This window comes from Scyliorhinus canicula, chromosome 3 (assembly GCF_902713615.1).
Source record: "Scyliorhinus canicula chromosome 3, sScyCan1.1, whole genome shotgun sequence".
Classification (NCBI taxonomy): Eukaryota; Metazoa; Chordata; class Chondrichthyes; order Carcharhiniformes; family Scyliorhinidae; genus Scyliorhinus; species Scyliorhinus canicula.
The window spans coordinates 186288593-186309874 of NC_052148.1; the positions used below are offsets into that span (position 1 = coordinate 186288593).

At 47.2% G+C, this 21282-nt stretch overlaps 1 protein-coding gene across 3 annotated transcripts in view; it reads left to right on the forward strand.

The window, feature by feature from the left end:
- ugt8 (UDP glycosyltransferase 8) overlaps window positions 1-21282 on the forward strand; it is a 335492-nt gene that overhangs the window by 82770 nt on the left and 231440 nt on the right. For all 3 annotated transcript variants that reach the window (XM_038791886.1, XM_038791889.1, XM_038791888.1), the window contains one exon: window positions 18660-19483. In XM_038791886.1, the coding sequence (XP_038647814.1) occupies window positions 18660-19483 (824 nt within the window). The remainder of the gene's footprint in view (window positions 1-18659; window positions 19484-21282) is intronic.

Consider the following 21282-nt stretch of genomic DNA (forward strand, 5'->3'; position numbering starts at 1 on the left):
CCTTCAACAAACAAAACATCTGCTTATCCCGCACTGTGCTTCTGTGAGCCAGCCCGCCCAGCTGGCTTGGTGACTCAGCTACCCCCCCCAATGGCACCAGACATCTTGCCTCTTATTGTTCCTTCCCCCTCCCCCGCTTGGACATACTATTCGAAAGGCACATTTCCACCCCAACAGACCCAAAGAAATGACATCAAAGATTCACCCACCCTTCCTCCACCAGTGTAAAGTTAACTTGCAGAACATCGCAACAGTCCAAAAAACGTTAAAAAGGGCATTTTGCATTTCTCACACAGTGCAAGAGTAAGAATAATTTTAGCAGAGTCCCTACAGCAAATATCAGTCACCTCAGTCTCTATCTAGACCTTTGCTTGTTACAAAATCCATTGCTTCATCTGGCGACGCGAAATAAAATTGTCGCTCTTCATAGGTGACACACAAACGAGCTGGATAAAGTAGACCAACCTTCACCTTCCTGTTGAAAAGGGTCGATTTCACTCGGTTGAATCCCACTCTTCTCTTGGCCAGGTCCGCACCCAGATCTTGGTAGATGCGCAGAATGTTATTCTCCCACTTGCAGCTCCGTGTCTGCCTGGCCCAATGAAAAAATTTGTTCGTTAGCCAGGAATCTGTGCATCTGTACCACCATTGCCTTCGGTGGCTCATTCACCTGCGGCAACTGCGCGGGCGTTCTGTGCGCTCTGTCCACTTCCAGGGGTCTATAAAACGACCCCTTGCCCATTAACGTCTCAAGCATGTTCTCCATATAAGCCCTTGCGTCCGTTCCCTCACATCCCTCAGGGAGGCCAATGATCCTCAAGTTCTGCTGGCGGGACCTATTCTCTAGGTCCACCACCTTGTTTTGCAGCCTTTTTTAGTGCTCTTTCATGAGCCCCACCTGTGCCTCCAGCGCAATTGTTCCTCATGCTCAGCCACCATTTTCTCCACCTTCTGGACCTCCCGATCTTGGGCTTCCAGTCTCTGCTCCACCCAAGTGATTGACTCCGTGATCAGGTCCAGGCATTCCTTTTGTTGCTTGGCAAAGCCCTCCTGAATAAACTCCACCAGTTGGTCCAGTGTCCACTGGGCTGCCGAGCCAGTACTCTGCAGATCCGCCATGATTTCCTTTGCTGCAGAATCTACGGGCCTGCTCGATTTGGTTCTTCCTTCCATTACGGCCACTTTTGCACCATGTCTCCATTCACTGGGTGGGATTCCTCCTCTCAGTCTGATCCACCACTGACCCCTCAAACAAATTCCGAAAAAATCAGAGGAAAAATGTCCAAAACATTCGCCACTAGCGGGAGCCACCAAATGTGCGACCTACTCCCTCATGGCCGCCAACGGAAGTCCTCGACACGGACAGTGTTGAAGGGACAAGAATGTTAGAGGGGGATCCACGCTTAAAATCTTATTTACCAATTTCTGTCGATCCTCCCTAGTTTCCAATCCACGTGTCTTACTTGCCATATTCTCTCCCCTGATTATCACTTTCAGTGCCTCCCACAGAATCGAGGGTGAGATCGCTCCATTGTCAATATTCATAATGTATTCCTGTATGGCGCTCAATACTCCCACAGAGCTCCCCAATCTGACAACAACCCAACATATAACCGCCAACCCCTGCGGCGCTCTTGATCCACTCCCAGCATAAGATCCACCCAGTATGGAGCAAGATCTAAAATCACTACCACCGAATATTGGGCTGCCCTAACTCCAGCCAGTAGAGATCTACTTGTAAAGAAGTAATCAATCCACGAATACACTTTGTGTACCGGGAAGAAAAACAAGAACTCCCTCTCCTTGGGTGCGCAAATCTCCATGTATCTGCCCCTCCCATCTCTTCCATGAGCATGGATACTCTTGCCAACCTGACTGGGGCCAGCGATCTCTGCCCAGATCGATCTGTCTTTGGGTCCAGCACACAATTCATATAACTCCCGCCATAATTAATTGGTCCAGGTGCGGCACAGTCGAAACTAATGGTTTCCTGAACGACACATCATCGCAATTTGGAGCATACAGGTTCACCAGTACCATTGATTTTCCCCTTCAAAACACCACTGCTATCACATATCTCTTCTCCCCTCCCCCCCCCCCCCCCCCCCCCCCCACAAAACGAGATCTGCCGCCGCCCCCTCCATGTGAAACCAAACCCACTTGTTCATAAGGATCACCCCTCCCACCAACCTGGGTCCTGCTGTCGAAGCCGGTGTGGAATATTTGACTAACCCAGGTCTTCCAGAGCCTAACCTGGTCTCGCCCCACATGTGCGTCTCTTGTAATAACACTGCATTGGCTCCCAGACTCTTCAGTTGGGTAAAAACCCTCTCCCTTTTAACTGCACCCCCCCCCCTTCCCGTCCCCAGACCTATGTTCCTGGTGAACAGCTGTGTCGGGGGCGTTGCACTCATCCGCAACTTCGAGTCCGCCATCACCGCCTCGCTAGGTCGAATGCTTTCAATAATATCCTGGGCCACTGAAGTTGATGAATTGCCCCACCCTGTAGATGAAGCAAGAATAAGGTCTTATGACTGCTCGCCCCGCCCCCTTCTCTTTGTTAACAGAATAAGCAGCTACACACCAAACAAACAACAAAACCAAGTCAACATGGCTTACATAAACAACCACCCAACCACAATTCCCCACCAACCTCCCCCCACCTTACCCAAATCCTCATGCCTTTCCTTTAAAACTCCCTCCCTCCCACCTCACTGCTGACAGCTAAATTTTTCCCAAAGCAGTCGATCAATGTCTACCACCTCCAGGCAAACCCTAGCATCGATCCCCTCGGGGCAAATTTGATCTTAAGCCTGAGAAGATCCATGCAAGCAAGATCAGTCTCCGGGCTACCAGGGAGGCAAAGGCCAAGACATCGGCCTCTCTCGTCCCCTGGACTCCTGGGTCTTTTGACATGCCAAAAATCGCCACCCCGGACTCTGAACCACCCTTACCTTCAGCACCTCCGACATGACATCAGCAAACCCCTGCCAGAATCTCCAAAGCTTTGGACGAGCCCAAAACATATGGACATGATTCGCCGGCCCACCCGCTCACCGCCCACACCTATCCTCCACCCCTTCAAAGAACCTGCACATCTGGGCCACAGTCGTATGTGCCCTGTGGACCACCTTAAATTGTATCAGGCTCAGCCAGGCACATGACGAGGACACGTTGACTCGCCTCAGGGCATCCTCCCATAACATAGCCTCCAACTCCCAACCTAACTCTTCCTCCCACTTATGCTTCACGTCCCCTATCAGGGCTCCTTCCCAGTCTATAAGCGCTTTATAGATTTCCGATACTTTCGCCTCCCCCACTCCCGCTTTCGACACTACCCTATCCGGGATGGTAGGTACAGGAAAGTCCATACCTGCCTCTGCACAAAGTCTCTCACCTGCAAGTAGTGGAACCCATTCCCACTGGGCAGCTCAAACTCCTCCTCCAGCTCTTCCAAATACGGAACTCCCTCATCTATAAATAAATCCCCGCAAACCCCCCCCCCCCCTTCCAGCAAACTGGTTGCCACATATCAGTGCCCACGCTGATGCCCCCTCCAGCCCCATGTGTCACTGTCCCCTCCGCCTCAGGGCTACCACCACTATCGGGCGGTTGGAGTATCTGGTCGGCGGAAACGGCACAGGCACCGTTAGCAGTGCCCCTAAAATCGTATCCTTACATGAGGCTGCCTCCATTCGCTCCCACACTGACCCCTCCCCCACCACCCATTTCCTGACCATCGCCCTCTTCGCTACCCAGTAGTAATTTATAAAGTTTGGGAGAGCCAGCCCCCCCGAACCCGCTCCAACCACCTTCATTGGTGGTCATCTTCCGGGTTTCTGTAGACTCTGAACTGTCCTTGCAGATTGGAGGGTAGCTCACATCACTCCGAGATTCAAAAAGGGAAGAAGAGAGAAAGCAGGGAGGGTGAACAGCCAGCTGTCGTGGTGCACATAGGCACCAACGATATAGGTAAAAAACGGGATGAGGTCCTACAAGCGGAATTCAGGGAGTTAGGAGTTAAACTAAAAAGTAGGACCTCAAAGGTAGTAATCTCAGGATTGCTACCAGTGCCACGAGCTAGTCAGAGTAGGAATGTCAGGATAGATAGGATGAATGCGTGGCTCGAGAGATGGTGCAAGAGGGAGGGATTCAAATTCCTGGGGCATTGGGACCGGTTCTGGGGGAGGTGGGACCAGTACAAACCGGACGGTCTGCACTTGGGCAGGACTGGAACCGATGTCCTAGGGGGGGGTGTTTTCTAGAGCTGTTGGGGAGGGTTTTAAACTAATGTGGCAGGGGGATGGGAACCAATGCAGGAAGTTGGAAGGTAGTAAAACAGGGACAGAAACAAAAGGAAGTAAGGGGAAAAGTGCAAGGCAGAGAAGACATAGTCAGAAATCCATAAGGGCGACAGTACAAGGTACAGTGACTGAGGGGAGGACAGTGAATAGGCCCAGTAATAAAAAAAGGAATAAAACTGGAGATGTTAAGATTCAAAACAGAGGTAAAAAAACCAACATAAGTGTACTTTACCTGAATGCTCGTAGTATTCGGAATAAAGTAAATGAGTTGGTGGCACAAATCATCGTGAATGACTATGATTTAGTGGCCATTACTGAAACATGGTTAAAGGATGGTCATGACTGGGAGTTAAATATCCGAGGGTATCAAACTATTCGGAAGGACAGAGTGGATAGTAAGGGAGGTGGTGTTGCTCTGTTATTTAAGGATGACATCCGGGCAATAGTAAGGGATGACATCGGTGCTATGGAGGATAAGGTTGAATCCATTTGGGTGGAAATCAGGAATAGTTAGGCGAAAAAGTCACTGATAGGAGTAGTCTATCGGCCACCAAATAGTAACGAGATGGTGGGGCAGGCAATAAACAAAGAAATAACTGATGCATGTAGAAATGGTACAGCAGTTATCATGGGGGATTTTAATCTACATGTCGATTGGTTTAACCAGGTCGGTCAAGGCAACCGTGAGGAGGAGTTTATAGAATGTATCCGCGATAGTTTCCTAGAACAGTATGTAATGGAACCTACGAGGGAACAAGCGGTCCTAGATCTTGTCCTGTATAATGAGACAGGATTGATTCATGATCTCATAGTTAGGGATCCTCTCGGAAGGAGCGATCACAATATGGTGGAATTTAAAATACAGATGGAGGGTGAGAAAGTAAAATCAAATACTAGTGTTTTGTGTTTAAACAAAGGAGATTACAAGGGGATGAGAGAAGAACTAGCTAAGGTAGACTGGGAGCTAAGACTTTATGGTGGAACAGTTGAGGAACAGTGGAGAACCTTCCAAGCGATTTTTCACAGTGCTCAGCAAAGGTTTATACCAACAAAAAGGAAGGACGGAAGAAAGAGGGAAAATCGACCGTGGATATCTAAGGAAATAAGGGAGAGTATCAAATTGAAGGAAAAAGCATATAAAGTGGCAAAGATTGCTGGGAGATTAGAGGACTGGGAAATCTTTAGGGGGCAACAGAAAGCTACTAAAAAAGCTATAAAGAAGAGTAAGATAGAGTATGAGTGTAAACTTGCTCAGAATATAAAAACAGACAGTAAAAGTTTTTACAAATATATAAGACAAAAAAGAGTGGCTAAGGTAAATATTGGTCCTTTAGAGGATGAGAAGGGAGTTTTAATAATGGGAAATGAGGAAATGGCTGAGGAACTGAACAGGTTTTTTGGGTCGGTCTTCACAGTGGAAGACACAAATAACATGCCAGCGACTGATGGAAATGAGGCTATGACAGGTGAGGACCTTGAGAGGATTGTTATCACTAAGGAGGGAGTGATGGGCAAGCTAATGGGGCTAAGGTAGACAAGTCTCCTGGCCCTGATGGAATGCATCCCAGAGTGCTAAAAGAGATGGCTAGGGAAATTGCAGATGCACTAGTGATAATTTACCGAAATTCATTAGACTCTGGGGTGGTCCCGGTGGATTGGAAGTTAGCAAACGTGACGCCACTGTTTAAAAAAGGAGGTAGGCAGAAAGCAGGAAATTATAGGCCAGTGAGCTTAACTTCGGTAATAGGGAAGATGCTGGAATCTATCATCAAGGAAGAAATAGCGAGGCATCTGGATAGAAATTGTCCCATTGGGCAGACGCAGCATGGGTTCGTAAAGGGCAGGTCATGCCTAACTAATTTCGTGGAATTTTTTGAGGACATTACCAGTGCAGTAGATAACGGGGAGCCGATGGATGTGGTATATCTGGATTTCCAGAAAGCCTTTGACAAGGTGCCACATAAAAGGTTGCTGCATAAGATAAAGATGCATGGCATTAAGGGTAAAGTAGTAGCATGGATAGAGGATTGGTTAATTAATAGAAAGCAAAGAGTTGGGATAAATGGGTGTTTCTCTGGTTGGCAATCAGTAGCTAGTGGTGACCCTCAGGGATCCGTGTTGGGCCCACAATTGTTCACAATTTACATTGATGATTTGGAGTTGGGGACCAAGGGCAATGTGTCCAAGTTTGCAGATGACACTAAGATGAGTGGTAAAGCGAAAAGTGCAGAGGATACTGGAAGTCTGCAGAGGGATTTGGATAGGTTAAGTGAATGGGCTCGGGTCTGGCAGATGGAATACAATGTTGACAAATGTGAGGTTATCCATTTTGATGGGAATAACAGCAAACTGGATTATTATTTAAACAATAAAATATTAAAGCACGCCGCTGTTCAGAGAGACTTGGGTGTGCTAGTGCATGAGTCACAGAAGGTTGGTTTACAAGTGCAACAGGTGATTAAGAAGGCAAATGGAATTTTGTCCTTCATTGCTAGAGGGATGGAGTTTAAGACTAGGGAGGTTATGTTGCAATTGTATAAGGTGTTAGTGCGGCCACACCTGGAGTATTGTGTTCAGTTTTGGTCTCCTTACTTGAGAAAGGACGTACTGGCGCTGGAGGGTGTGCAGAGGAGATTCACTAGGTTAATCCCAGAGCTGAAGGGGTTGGATTATGAAGAGAGGTTGAGTAGACTGGGACTGTACTCGTTGGAATTTAGAAGGATGAGGGGGGATCTTATAGAAACATTTAAAATTATGAAGGGAATAGATAGGATAGATACGGACAGGTTGTTTCCACTGGCGGGTGAAAGCAGAACTAGGGGACATAGCCTCAAAATAAGGGGAAGTAGATTTAGGACTGAGTTTAGGAGGAACTTCTTTACCCAAAGGGTTGTGAATCTATGGAATTCCTTGCCCAGTGAAGCAGTTGAGGCTCCTTCATTACATGTTTTTAAGGTAAAGATAGATAGTTTTTTGAAGAATAAAGGGATTAAGGGTTATGGTGTTCGGGCCGGAAAGTGGAGCTGAGTCCACAAAAGATCAGCCATGATCTAATTGAATGGCGGAGCAGGCTCGAGGGGCCAGGTGGGTTACTCCTGCTCCTAGTTCTTATGTTATGTTCTTATGTAATACACCACTAAGCCTAACATCGGTAGTGGGGAAAATGCTTGAATCCATATTCAAGGACTTTATAACGGAACATTTAGAAAGCAGTGGCAGGATCAGTCCGAGTCAGCATGGATTTATGAAGGGAAAATCATGCTTGACAAATCTGTTGGAATTCTTTGAAGATGTAACCAGTACAGTCGACAAGGGGGAGCCAGTTGATGTGGTATACTTTGACTTTCAGAGGCGTTTGAAAGTCCCGCATAAGAGATTATTGTGCAGCATTAAAGCGCATGGGATTGGGGGAAATGTATTGAGGTGGATAGAAAACTGGTTGGCAGAGAGGAAACACAGTCGGGATTAATGGGTCCTTTCAAATTGGCAGGGAGTGACCAGTGGGGTATCGCAGGGATTGGTGCTGGGACCCCAGCTATTCACAATATATATTAATGATTTGGATGAGGGAACAAAATGTATCATCTCAGTTTGCAGATGATACCAAATTAGGTGGGAGGGTGAATTGTGACGAGGATGCAGTGATCCTACAGCAAGATCTAGACGAGTTGGGCGAGTGGGCAAACCAATGGCAGATGCTGTATAATTTGTATCAGTGTGAGGTTATTCATTTTGGAAGCAAAAACAGGAAGGCAGATTACAACCTGAATGGTTGTAAATTGGGAGAGGGGAGTGTGCAGCGGGATTTGGGTGTCTTTGTGCACCAGTCGCTGAAGGCAAGCATGCAGGTGCAGCAGGCGGTAAAGAAGGCTAACGGTATGCTTGCCTTCATTGCGAGAGGTGTCGAGTATAGAAGCAGGGGTGTGTTGCTGCAATATACAGGGCCTTGGTGAGGCCACATCTGGAGTATTGTGTGCAGTTTTGGTCTCCTTTTCTGAGGAAGGATGTTCTTGCTCTCGAGGGAGTGCAGCAAAACTTTACCAGACTGATTCCAGGGATGGTGGGACTGTCATATGTGGAGAGATTGACTAGTTTGGGATTGTTCTCGCTGGAGTTCAGAAGAATGAGGGGGGATCTCATAGCGACTTATAAAATTTTAATGGAACTAGACAGGGTAGATGTGGGGATGATGTTACCAATGATACGTGTGTCCAGAACCAGGGGTCACAGCCTGATGATTCAGGGTAAACCATTTCAGACAGAGATAAGGAGACATTTCTTCACACGAAGAGTGGTGAGCCTGTGGAATTCATTACCACAGGAAGTAGTTGATGCTAAAACTTTGAATATATTCAAGGGGCGGCTGGATAGAGCACTTGGGGAGAATGGGATCAAAGGCTATGGGATTAGGATTAGGCTATTGAGTTGGATGACCAGCCATGATCATGATGAATGATGGAGCAGGCTCGAAGGGCCAAAAGGCCCCCTCCTGCTCCTATCTTCTCTGTATCTATGTACCCACATTGTTTTACCTGCCCCCACAAACCCTGAGATCACCGCCTTCACTGTCCTGAAAAACGTTGTGTGAATGAAGATTGAGAGGCTCTGAAATATGAACAAGAACCTGGGGAGAACTGTCATCTTCACCGTCTGAACCCTCCCCGTCAATGACAATGGGAGCGCATCCTACCTTCTAAAGTCCCCCTATATCTGCCACACCAACCATGCCAGATTTATCTTCTGCAGCTGCTCCCAGCACCCCCCCCCCCCTCCCTTCCACCACCCCACCTTGAACGGTATCTCCCCCAGTCTCTCCTCCTGCCCCCTTGCCTGGATTGGAAAGACCTCACTATTCCCCATGTTCAGTTTATACCCCCCAAAATAGCCAAATTCCTCTAAGATCCCCATACTCATTCCAATACCACCCAACGGGTTCAAAATGTGCAGCAACACACCGTCCGCAGAAAGCGAGACCCCGTGCTCCACCCCTCCTCCGTCCTATACCCTGCCAGTCCCTCGATGCTCTCAATGCCATTGCCAATGGCTTTCCAGCCAGGGTAAAGTGTAGGGAGCATAGACAGCCTTGCCTCATCCCCAAGTGCAGCCTGAAATAGTCTGAGCTCACCCGTCTCGTCCACACTTGCCACCATTGCCTGCAGCCGGACTCAATCCATGAAACCCTGCCCAAACCTAAACCACCCCAGGACCTCCACAAATAATCTCGCTCCACACTTCTCCACATCCATGGCGACCACTGTCATGTTATGCAGACATACGCATAATGAGATACAGACAGGCAGCTAATGAACACAGAGAGCAGGACATAACCAATCAGCAGGCAGAACACTTGGGGGTGGTTTCCCAATATAAAAGGCACGAGGAACTAACACTCCCCCTCTTTCCACTGGTGACATCTACAGTGTGAGTCAGGGTGTACATATCGTATAACTCCTCCAGCACGTGGCTAAGAGCTAGTCTGGTTCAGTCAGAAAGAGTAATCACATTTAGGTTGGCAAAGAGTCGAACTCACATAGAACTGTGCTAACTGTGTGACAGGTTTAATAAATCAAATTGAACTAACTTCAAGGTCTGGAGTATCTCTCCGGTAAAGCTGCATCCAGTTGCAGCCCATGTTATCTTGGTGTGCTTAACACGACAACCACCACCTCCACCCCTCATCCCTTGGGAGGGGGGGGGGGGTGTGGGGGGGGCACCATTATCATGTTTAGCAACCTCCTGATATTAGCTGCCAGAGCCTCCCCTTCACAAATTCCGTCTGGTCCTCTCCATCACCCCGGCACACAGTCTTCAATTCATGAGGCCAAGATCTTGGTCAATAACTTGGTATCCACATTTAACAGTGAGATCAGCCTTTGTGACTCGCACTGCTCCGGATCCTTATCCTTCTTCAAAATCAAAGAGATCGAGGCTTGTGACAGCGTCGGAGGGGAGCACCCCCTGCTCCCTCGCTTCATTAAACGCCCTCAGGAACAAGGCATCACCACCACTGTATATCTGTCCTGGCTCAGGGCCTTACCCGACTGCATTGTCTCCAGTCCCTCCACCACTTCCACCAGCCCAGTAGGGGCACCCAGCTCCTCTACCAGATCCTCATCCACCCTCAGGAACTCCAACCCCTCCAAAAACCGCCTCATCCCCTCCACTCCGTCCTGGGGTTCCGACTCATTCAGCCTGCTGTAAAAATCCCTAAAAGGGGGCAGCACGGTGGCTCACTGGGTTAACCCTGCTGCCTCATGGCGCCGAGGTCCCAGGTACCATCCCGGCTCTGGGTCCCCGCCCGTGTGGAGTTTGCATTCTCCCCGTGCTTGCACGGGATTCACCCCCACGACCCAAAGATGTGCAGGGTAGGTGACAAGGCCACGCTAAATTGCCCCTCAATTGAGAAAAATGAATTGGGTACTCTAAATTAACACAGAAAAAATCCCTAAGCACCCCTTCACCCCCACCGGGTCCAAAACTGCGTTTCCCAAACCCCCTGTCCTTCACTTACCTGATTTCCTTTGCTGCCTCCTGATTCTGATTCCTCAACTTGTGTGCCAGAATCCTGCTCGCCTTCTCACCAAATTCATAAATCGCCCCTCTTGCCCTCCTCAGCTGCCCAACCGCCTTCCCCGTGGATAACAACCTGAACTCTATCTGCAGGTTCTGCCGCTCCGTCAACAACCCCTCCTGCATCCGAGTACCTTCTGTCCACCTGCAGAACCACCTCCACTAGCCCTTCCATCTCCACCTGCTCTGTCCCTGTGTGCCCATATCAAAATAAACTCCCCTCTCACCACTGCCTTCAGTGCTTCCCCCAATGTGGTCGTCGAGATCTCCCCTGTGTCGTTTCGCTCCACATACCCCCAAATGGCCTCCCTCACCCGCTCACGCACCACCTCAACCGACAAAAGCCCTACATCTAGCCTTCCTTGCGGTTCCTGGCCCCCACCCTTATTCACCCGCAAGTCCACCCAATGCAGAGCATGATTCGACATCACTTTCGCTGAATACTCCATTTCGACCTCCCTCGCCAACAGCATCCTTTCTAAGACAACAAATTCAATTCGGGAGTACGCCCTGTGCACATGTGAGAAGAACGCAAATTCCTTTGCCCTCGGCCTCCCAAATCTCCATGGATCTACCCCCCCCCCTCCCTCCCTCCTCCTCCTCCTCCCCAATGTGCTTCATAAACACCCTCGGCTACTTTGCTACCGCCGACACGCTCCCCAACCTCAAACTCAACCGGTCCAACCTCGTGTCTAACACCGATGTGAGTCCAGATTGGAGATCTTCCCCAACATTCGCCTCATAAACTCCACATTGTTGCAGTTTGGAGAATAAATATTCACTGGCACCACTGGCATCCCCTCCAATTTCCCACTCACCATTAAGTATCTCCCTCAGAGTCAGCCACGATACTCCCCACTTTGAACGCCACCTGTTTATTAATCAAAATTGCCACCCCCCTCGTTTTAGAATTTAATCCCGAATGGAATACCTGCCCTATCCACCCTTTCCTCAACCTAGTCTGATCCACCACCTTCAGATGTGTCTCCTGTAACAGAGCTACAGAGCCTTTCAACTTCTTAAATGTGCGAACACATGGGCCCTCTTGACCGGCCTATTCAACCCTCGCACCTTCTGTGATCAGCGAGGTGCCCCCCCCCTCGCCAATCAACCATAGCCCCTTCAGCCCACGTTCCGCACCGCCCTTGGGCGCCCACCGTCATCGACCCTCCTTGTACCATATTTTAGAAACCCCTCGCTATTCAGCAGTCCCCCCCCCCATCCCGCCCTGCCCACCATCAAGCAATCAAGCAACATTCTCAACCCCCATCAACACACTTGCCAATCGCTCACCCCCCCCCCCCCCCCCCACAGCGCTTCCATGAACTAGCCCGCCCACCTAGACTGGTAGCCCCTCCCCTGGTGCCTTGCACCCTACCCTCATTGAATTCTCTCTCTTCCCCCCCCCCCCCCCCCAAAACATTATCCTGCTGCAAACTTAACAACGCCCACCAAACACAATGAAAACAACAACCCACCATTCCCCTTCAAGAACAAACACAGAGCGATGGTCCCAAACACAGGACAAAAATAACCCAGATTAACCCAAAGGAACCGAAAGTGTCCTCCATCTCCTGCCAGTTCATTGTCCCTGACAAATTCCATCGCTTCCTCAGGTGCAGTATAGCTCCCGACCCTTATAGGTCACCCACAGATGCGTCGGGTGCAACATGCCAAATGATCTCTACACTTAATTGGAAAGTGAGGGGGAAGATGTATTTTGTGCCATTGAACTGCGGATGACATTGGGTAGTCCATGCATCCACGATCAGTTCAATGTGTAGGTTGGAAGATGAGAACAAAGAAAACCCTATAATTGTTCTGGGAGGTAGTGTGGGGAATGGGATGAATAAATTTGAGAACATTGGAGGGGAATCTTTGGCTGAGGAAATGAAAACATTTCAAATGCAGTAATGCAGAGCGTGGTTTCATCATCTACCACCCATTTGCACAACGCTCGCTTTGTGCAGATTGGCTCTGTGTATTCTTTCCTCTGCTCCCATTCCTTTCACTCAGTCTTTCCCCTTCATAGATAGAACATAGAACAGTACAGCACAGTACAAGGCCCTTCAGCCGACCATTTATCCTTATCTAAGATCAACCTAATCTACACTCCTTTAATTTATTTTCTGCCCATGTGCCTGTCCAAGAGTCGCTTCAATGTTCCTAATGACTCTGATTCCACCACCTCTGCTGGCAGTGCATTCCATGCACCCACCACTCTCTTCCTCCAATCACTTTAAAATTATGTCCGCTCGTGACAGCCATTTCCGCCCTGGGGAAAAGTCTCTGGCTATCAACTCTATCCATGCCTCTCATCACCTTGTACGGCTCTATGAAGTCACCTCTCTTCCTTTTTCACTCCAGTGATAAAAGCCCTAGCTCACTCAACCTTTCTTCATAAGACATGCCCTCCTTTCCAGGCAGCATCCTGGTAAATCTCCTCTGCACCCTCCCCAAAGCATCCACATCCATCCTATAATGAGGCGACCAGAACTTGGAAAATATTCCAAGTGTGATCGAACCAGAGTTTTATAAAGCTGCAGCAAAACCTCACTGCTCTTACTCAATCTTCCTGTTAATGAAAGCCATACGCCGCTTTAACAACCCTATCAACCTTGGTGGCAACTTTGAGGGATCTATGTACGTGGACCCCAAGATCCCTCCGTTCCTCCACATTTCCAAGAATCCAGCTTTAACCCTGTATTCAGCATTCAAATTCGACCTTCCAAAATTGATCACTTCACATTTATCGAGGTTGAACTCCATCTGCCACTTCTCAGCTCTGCATCCTGTCAATGTCCTGCAACAGTCTTGACACTATCTACAACTCCACCAACCTTTGGGTCATTGGCAAACTTACTAACCCACCCTTTCACTTCCTCATCCAAGTCATTTATAAAAATCACAAACAGCAGAGGTCCCAGAACAGATCCCTGCAGGACACCACTGGTCACCAACCTCTAGGCGGAATACTTTCCATCCACTACCACTTGCTGTCTTTTTTTGGCCAGCCAATTCTGTATCCAAACAACCAAATTTCCCTGTGCCCCATGCCCCCTAACTTTCTGAATGAGCCTACCATGGGGAACCTTATCAAATGTCTTACTGAAATCCATATATACCACATCCACTGCCTGACCTTCATCAATGTGTCTCGTCACATCCTCAAAGAATTAAATGAGGCTTGTGAGGCATGACCTGCCCCTCAGAAAGGCATGCTGACTATCTTTAATCAAACTGTTTTTCTAAATAATCATAAATCCTATCTCTCTCAATCCTTTGCAATATTTTACTCACCACAGGCATAAGACTGATGGGTCTGTCATTCCCAGGGATTTCCCTATTCCCTTGAACAGGGGAACAACATTCGCCTCCCTCCAATCATTCGGTACTACTCCAGTGGAGAGTGAGGACGCAAAGATCATCGCCAACAGCACAGCAATCTCCTCCCTCACTTCCCGTAGAAACCTTGGGTATATCCACTTATTTATCCTGATGCTTTTCAAAATTTCCAACAAAATTTCTTGAGCAACAAGGTCCCCCTCTCTAGTGAATACTGAAGTAAAATTTTCATTTACGGCCTCCCCTGTCTCCTCAGACTCTAGGCACAAGTTCTCTCCACTATTCCTGATCGGGCCTACTCTCTGATCATCCTCTTATTTCTCACATAAGTGTAGAACGCCTTGGGGTTTTCCCTAATCCTTCCCGCCAGGGCTTTTTCATGCCCCCTTCTAGATCTCCTAAATCCATTTTTGAGTTCCTCCCTGGCTACCTTGTAACCCTCTAAAGCCTTGCCAGATCCCTGCTTCCTCAACCTTACGTAAGCTTCCTTCTTCCTCTTGACTACATTCTCCACATTAGATTTACTACCTTTTCTGATATATTTTATATTGGTATGCTTGTAGTCTTATGATCTTTCTTTGTAATCTATAAATAATGATGAAGTCTGACTTTTTCCGTTTGTCGAAACTTCTAGGCAACAGGGGTGGTACCAGGGGATTGGAGAGTGGCGAATGTCGTGTCCCTGTTCAAAAAAGGGAATAGGGATAACCCTGGGAATTACAGGCCAGTTAGTATTACTTCGGTGGTAAGCAAAGTAATGGAAAGGGTACTGAGGGATAGGATTTCTGAGCATCTGGAAAGTCACTGCTTGATTAGGGATAGTCAGCACGGATTTGTGAGTGGTAGGTCTTGCCTCGCAAGTCTTATTGAATTCTTTGAGGAGGTGACCAAGCACGTGGATGAAGGTAAAGCAGTGGATGCAGTGTACATGGATTTTAGTAAGGCATTTGATAAGGTTCCCCATGGTAGGCTTATGCAGAAAGTAAGGAGGCATGGGATAGTGGGAAATTTGGCCAGTTGGATAACGAACTGGCTAACCGATAGAAGTCAGAGAGTGGTGGTGGATGGCAAATATTCAGCCTGGAGCCCAGTTACCAGTGGTGTACCGCAGGGATCAGTTCTGGGTCCTCTGCTGTTTGTGATTTTCATTAATGACTTGGATGAGGGAGTCGAAGGATGGGTCAGCAAATTTGAAGACGATACGAAGATTGGTGGAGTTGTGGATAGTGAGGGCGGCTATTGTCGGCTGCAAAGAGACATAGATAGGATGCAGAGCTGGGCTGAGAAGTGGCAGATGGAGTTTAACCCTGACAAGTGTGAGGTTGTCCATTTTGAAGGACAAATATGAATGCGGAATACAGGGTTAACGGTAGGGTTCTTGGCAATGTGGAGGAGCAGAGAGATCATTGGGTCTATGTTCATAGATCTTTGAAAGTTTCCACTCAAGTGGATAGAGCTGTGAAGAAGGTCTATGGTGTGCTCGCGTTCATTAGCAGAGGGATTGAATTTGAGAGCCATGGTAAGGCCACATTTGGAGTACTGTGTGCAGTTCTGGTCGCCTCATTTTAGGAAGGATGTGGAAGCTTTGGAAAAGGTGCAAAGGAGATTCTCCAGGATGTTGCCTGGAATGGAGAGTCGGTCTTATGAGGAAAGGTTGAGGGTGCTCGGCCTTTTCTCATTAGGCAGCACGGTAGCATTGTGGATAGCACAATCGCTTCACAGCTCCAGGGTCCCAGGTTCGATTCCGGCTTGGGTCACTGTCTGTGCGGAGCTGCACATCATCCCTGTGTGTGCGTGGGTTTCCTCCGGGTGCTCCGGTTTCCTCCCACAGTCCAAAGATGTGCAGGTTAGGTGGATTGTCCAGGCTAAATTGCCCTTAGTGTTGGGTGGGGTTACTGGGTTGTGGGGATAGGGTGGAGGTGTTGACCTTGGGTAGGGTGCTCTTTCCAGGAGCCGGTGCAGACTCGATGGGCCGAATGGCCGCCTCCTGCACTGTAAATTTGATGTAAATCTATGTAAATTAGAACGGAGAAGGACGAGGGGCGACTTGATAGAGGTTTATAAGATGATCAGGGGAATAGTTAGACTGTCAGAGACTTTTTCCCCGGGTGGAACAACCATTACAAGGGGACATAAATTTAAGGTGAATGGTGGAAGATATAGGGGGAATGTCAGAGTTAGGTTCTTTACCCAGAGTGTAGTGGCGGCATGGAATGCACTGCCTGTGGAAGTAGTTGAGTCGGAAACATTAGGGACCTTCAAGCGGCTATTGGATAGGTACATGGTTACGGTAGAATGATGGGGTATAGATTAATTTGTTCTTAATCTAGGACAAGCTCCAGGGTCCCAGGTTCGATTCCCGGCTGGGTCACTGTCTGTGTGGAGTCTGCACGTCCTCCCCCTGTGTGCGTGGGTTTCCTCCGGGTGCTCCGGTTTCCTCCCACAGTCCAAAGATGTGCGGGTTAGGTGGATTGGCCATGCTAAATTGCCCGTAGTGTCCTAATAAAAGTAAGGTTAAGGGGGGGGTTGTTGGGCTACGGGTATAGGGTGGATATGTGGGTTTGAGTAGGGTGATCATGGCTCGGCACAACATTGAGGGCCGAAGGGCCTGTTCTGTGCTGTACTGTTCTATGTTCTATGTTCTAAAAGTTTGGCACAACACCGTGGTCCGAAGGGCCTGTTCTGTGCTGTATTTTTCTATGTTCAGTTGTCTGTTGAAAAACCACCATGTTCAGTTGTCTGTTGAAAAACCACCATAATTCCCATTCACTTTCACTTTATATTGTGACTTTTGCATTCCAATCAGCTGTAAACCAGCAGTGGTCCTTTAGTGGTGAGCAACCTTTTGCCTCTGCAGGCAAAATACCAAGTTTACTGAGCAGTTTAAGGTAATGTTGTGACTTGTGGGTCAGTGAGCTATGGACCAAAAAAATAGGTTCATCAAACTGAGCTCCAAGTAATAATTTCCATGATCCACAATACATTTTCAGTTGGTCTGTTTGTTGTACCTTGTTGGTCTGCTACCTTGATTTTTTCCCCCTATCTTCAGTGATAGTTGTTTCCTTGTTAAAAGATGGCATTGACCTTCATAGATTTAGATAGGGGTTATCAGGGAGTTTTGTCACTTAAAGAATGCCCTTAACACAAAAGGCCGAAAACCTTCAAGCATGTCTATAAAAGTAAATTACTGCAGATGCTGGAATCTGAAACCAAAGAGAAAATGCTGGAAATTCTCAGCAGGTCTGGCAGCATCTATCGGGAGAGAAAAGACCTAATGTTTTGAGTCCATAAGTGGGAAATATTCATAACTGTGGGGTGAGAAGAGAACAGAGTGCTAACAGCCACAGAAACCAAGGGGAAAGAGTACGAATGACAGTCCCCAGAAAGAACAAAATGTGTGAAAGGTCAAACAGCAGAGAAACTAACATCAGAGGGTAAAGTGACATAGATACATACACAGAAGATGAGGGGCCTTTTGGCCCTTTGAACCTGCTCCGCCATTCATCAAAATCATGGCTGATCAACTCAAGAGCCTAATCCTGCTTTCTCCCCATAGCCTTTGATCCCATTCTCGTCAATTGCTGTCTCTAAAGGCCTCTTAAATATATTCAACATCAATTCAGCATCAACTACTTCCAGTCGGACAGGCATGGGGGCAGAGTCTTGTATTAAAATGGCAACCAACGGGAAGGTCAGGTTGCTGAATGCACACAGACCGAAGGTGCTCAGCAAATCGATCACCCAGTCTGCGTTTGGTGTCTCCGATTATAGAGTTTACTTTCTGATAGTTTCTCTGCTGTTTGACCTTTCACACATTTTGTTCTCTCTAGGGACTACCATTTGCACTCTGTTCCCTTGGTTTCTGTGGCTATTAGCACTCTGTTCCCTTGGTTTATGTGGCTGTGACTCATCTTTCATTCTCTCACCCCACAGTATAAATATTTCCCACTTTCTATGTCTTTTAGCTTTGAGAAAGGGTCATCTGGACTCGAAACATTAGCTCTTTTCTCTCCTGACAGATGCTGCCAGATCAATTGAGATTTTCCAGCATTTTCTCTTTGGTTTCAGGCATGTCTATTTGTGGGTCATGGTTGACATGACCGGTACAGGCTTGGAGAGCCGATGGGCCTGTTCCTGTGTTGAATTGTTCTTTGTTCTAAATGTGAAAGATCCGCCAAGTGAAGATCAAATATCTTCCGTTATTCCGGCTGTCATTCCTCTCTCAACTCATGGCAAAAATGAACTAGAAGATGGTTTTCTAATATATTTGTTGTGGAACCTCACTGCACAAATTGATTGCTCTGTTTGTCAGCATACGTGACTGCACTTTATGAGTATAACTTAAATATGTCCTCGTCTGTAGCATTTTAGAATTTTTTATAGTTGATAAATACTTTGTACATGCAATTGGTGCTGATACTGCTTTTGTTTTATTTTCAGCCATGAAGTTGCATTTCCAAATTCTCACGCTACTCTGGTGCTTCGTGGATGTATCAAAGGCTGCCAAAATTGTGGTTGTGCCGCCGATTATGTTTGAAAGCCATCTCTACATTTTCAAGACCCTAGCTGAGGCCTTGCGTGAGCATGGGCATGAGACGGTGTTTGCAGTGTCAGAAGGTAGAGAGATCCCTTCGTCGGATTACTTTAGACTTCTGCGATATCCTGGCTTCTTCAATAGCACAACGGCAGATGACTTTTTGCAGTCCAAGATGAGGAACATTTTTTCAGGAAGATTAACAGCGCTTGAGCTCTTTGACATTCTGGAGCATTACTCCAAGAACTGTGACATCATGGTTGGCAGCCGGGGTTTCATTGCTCAGCTCAAGGAAGAAAAATTTGACTTGCTTTTGGTGGACCCAAATGAAATGTGTGGTTTTGTGATAGCACACCTTCTGGGAGTAAAGTACGCAGTCTTTTCCACTGGTCTGTGGTACCCAACAGAAGTTGGTGCTCCAACACCGCTAGCTTATGTACCAGAGTTTAACTCTCTCCTTACAGACAATATGAATTTATTTCAACGAATTACAAATATTGCCGTGTACTTAGTGTCACGCTTTGGTGTGAATTTTCTGTTCTTGCCAAAATACGAGAGAATAATGCTGAAGTATAAAATTGAGCCTGAACGCTCCATGTATGATTTAATACAGGGCTCCAGCTTATGGATGCTTTGCACGGATGTAGCACTGGAGTTTCCTCGACCAACATTGCCCAATGTTGTGTATGTGGGAGGAATTTTGACAAAACCTGCAAGTGTTCTACCAGAAGTAAGGTTATATCATTTCTTTTACAGCTACAGGGCTCAGTATTATTTTGAATATCAGTGTGTAAAAGCAGAATACCACTTAAGATTCCAGATGATTAACAAAATTATGAGCAAGATAGCAATAGGAAATAAAAGTTTGTCAAAAATTGTTTTATTTATGCCCACAAATGAATGAAGCTTCAAAGGTTTGTTTTGTGACTAAATTTGTAGTTTGGTATGCTTAATTTGAAAATGAACAGGTTGTGTTCACAATTACTGTATTATTTTAGTGTCACATTGGGGATTGAAATCCAGAAAAGCATATTGTGATTTGGTTCTTAATTGCCTTTTATCCCCAATTCTTTACAGGATAATAAGATTTCCAAGGTGGACATGGTTTTTCCCATCAATGTGTTGTTAGGGACGTGAGCAGAGCTTGATGGAATATACTTTATTTGCGATTCCAAATTTTGCTGCAATCATGTTTTGATTAATTGGCTTTGAAGGTGAAATAACTCATTCAAAATAGGAAATTTGACAAGATTTGACACAGGATTGATTTTTCTATTCTGTTGTAAAATCCTTCAACAGGGGTTCTCATGCATTTAGATGCCCCATCACAATAATAGCACAGCCCAAAGATGTGCAGGTTAAGTGGATTGGCCATGATAAATCGTCCCTTAATTGAAGGGATAGGGGCAGGCTAAGGTGCAGGGAGTGGGCCTATGTCAGATACTCTTTTGGAATGTCGGTAGGTTTGATGGGCTGAATGGCCTCCTACACCAGGGATTCTATGGATCTGGAATTGAAATGGAGAATTTTTTTCACAGTAACCAGATTCAGTGACCAACATTGGTTGTTGTTTTTAAAATTTTTGCCAAGAACAAAGAAAAGTACAGCACAGGAACAGGCCCTTCAGCCCTCCAAGCCCGTGCCGACCATGCTGCCCGACTAAACTACAATCTTCTACACTTCCTGGGTCCGTATCCCTCTATTCCCATCCTATTTGTGTATTTGTCAAGGTGCCCCTTAAATGTCACTATCGTCTCTGCTTCCACCACCACCTCAGGCAGCGAGTTCCAGGCACCCACTACCCTCTGTTTTAAAAAAAACTTGCCTTGTACATCTACTCTAAACCCTGCCCCTCGCACCTTAAACCTATGCCACCTAGTAATTGACCCCTCTACCCTGGGGAAAAGCCCCTGACAAGCCACTCTTTCTCTGCCCCTCACAATTTTGGAGACCTCTACCGGGTCGCCCCTCAACCTCTGTCGTTCCAGTGAGAACAAACCGAGTTTATTCAACTGCTCCTCATAGCTAATGCCCTCCATACCAGGCAACATCCTGGTAAATCTCTTCTGCACCCTCTCTAAATCCTCCACATCCTTCTGGTAGTGTGGCGACCAGAATTGAACACTATATAGAACATAGAACATTACAGCGCAGTACAGGCCCTTTGGCCCTCGATGTTGCGCCATCCTGTGAAACCCCTCTAAAATCCCTCTACACTATTCCCTTATCGTCCATATGCCTATCCAATGATCATTTGAATGCTTTTAGTGTTGGCGAGTCCACTACTGTTGCAGGCAGGGCATTCCACGCCCTTATTACTCTCTGAGTAAAGAACCTATCTCTGACATCTGTCCTGTATCTATATCCCCTCAATTTAAAGCTATGTCCCCTCGTGCTGGACATCACCATCTGAGGAAAAAGGCTCTCGCTGTCCACCCTATCTAATCCTCTGATCATCTTGTATGCCTCAATTAAGTCACCTCTTAACCACCTTCTCTCTAACGAAAACAGCCTCAAGTCCTTCAGCCT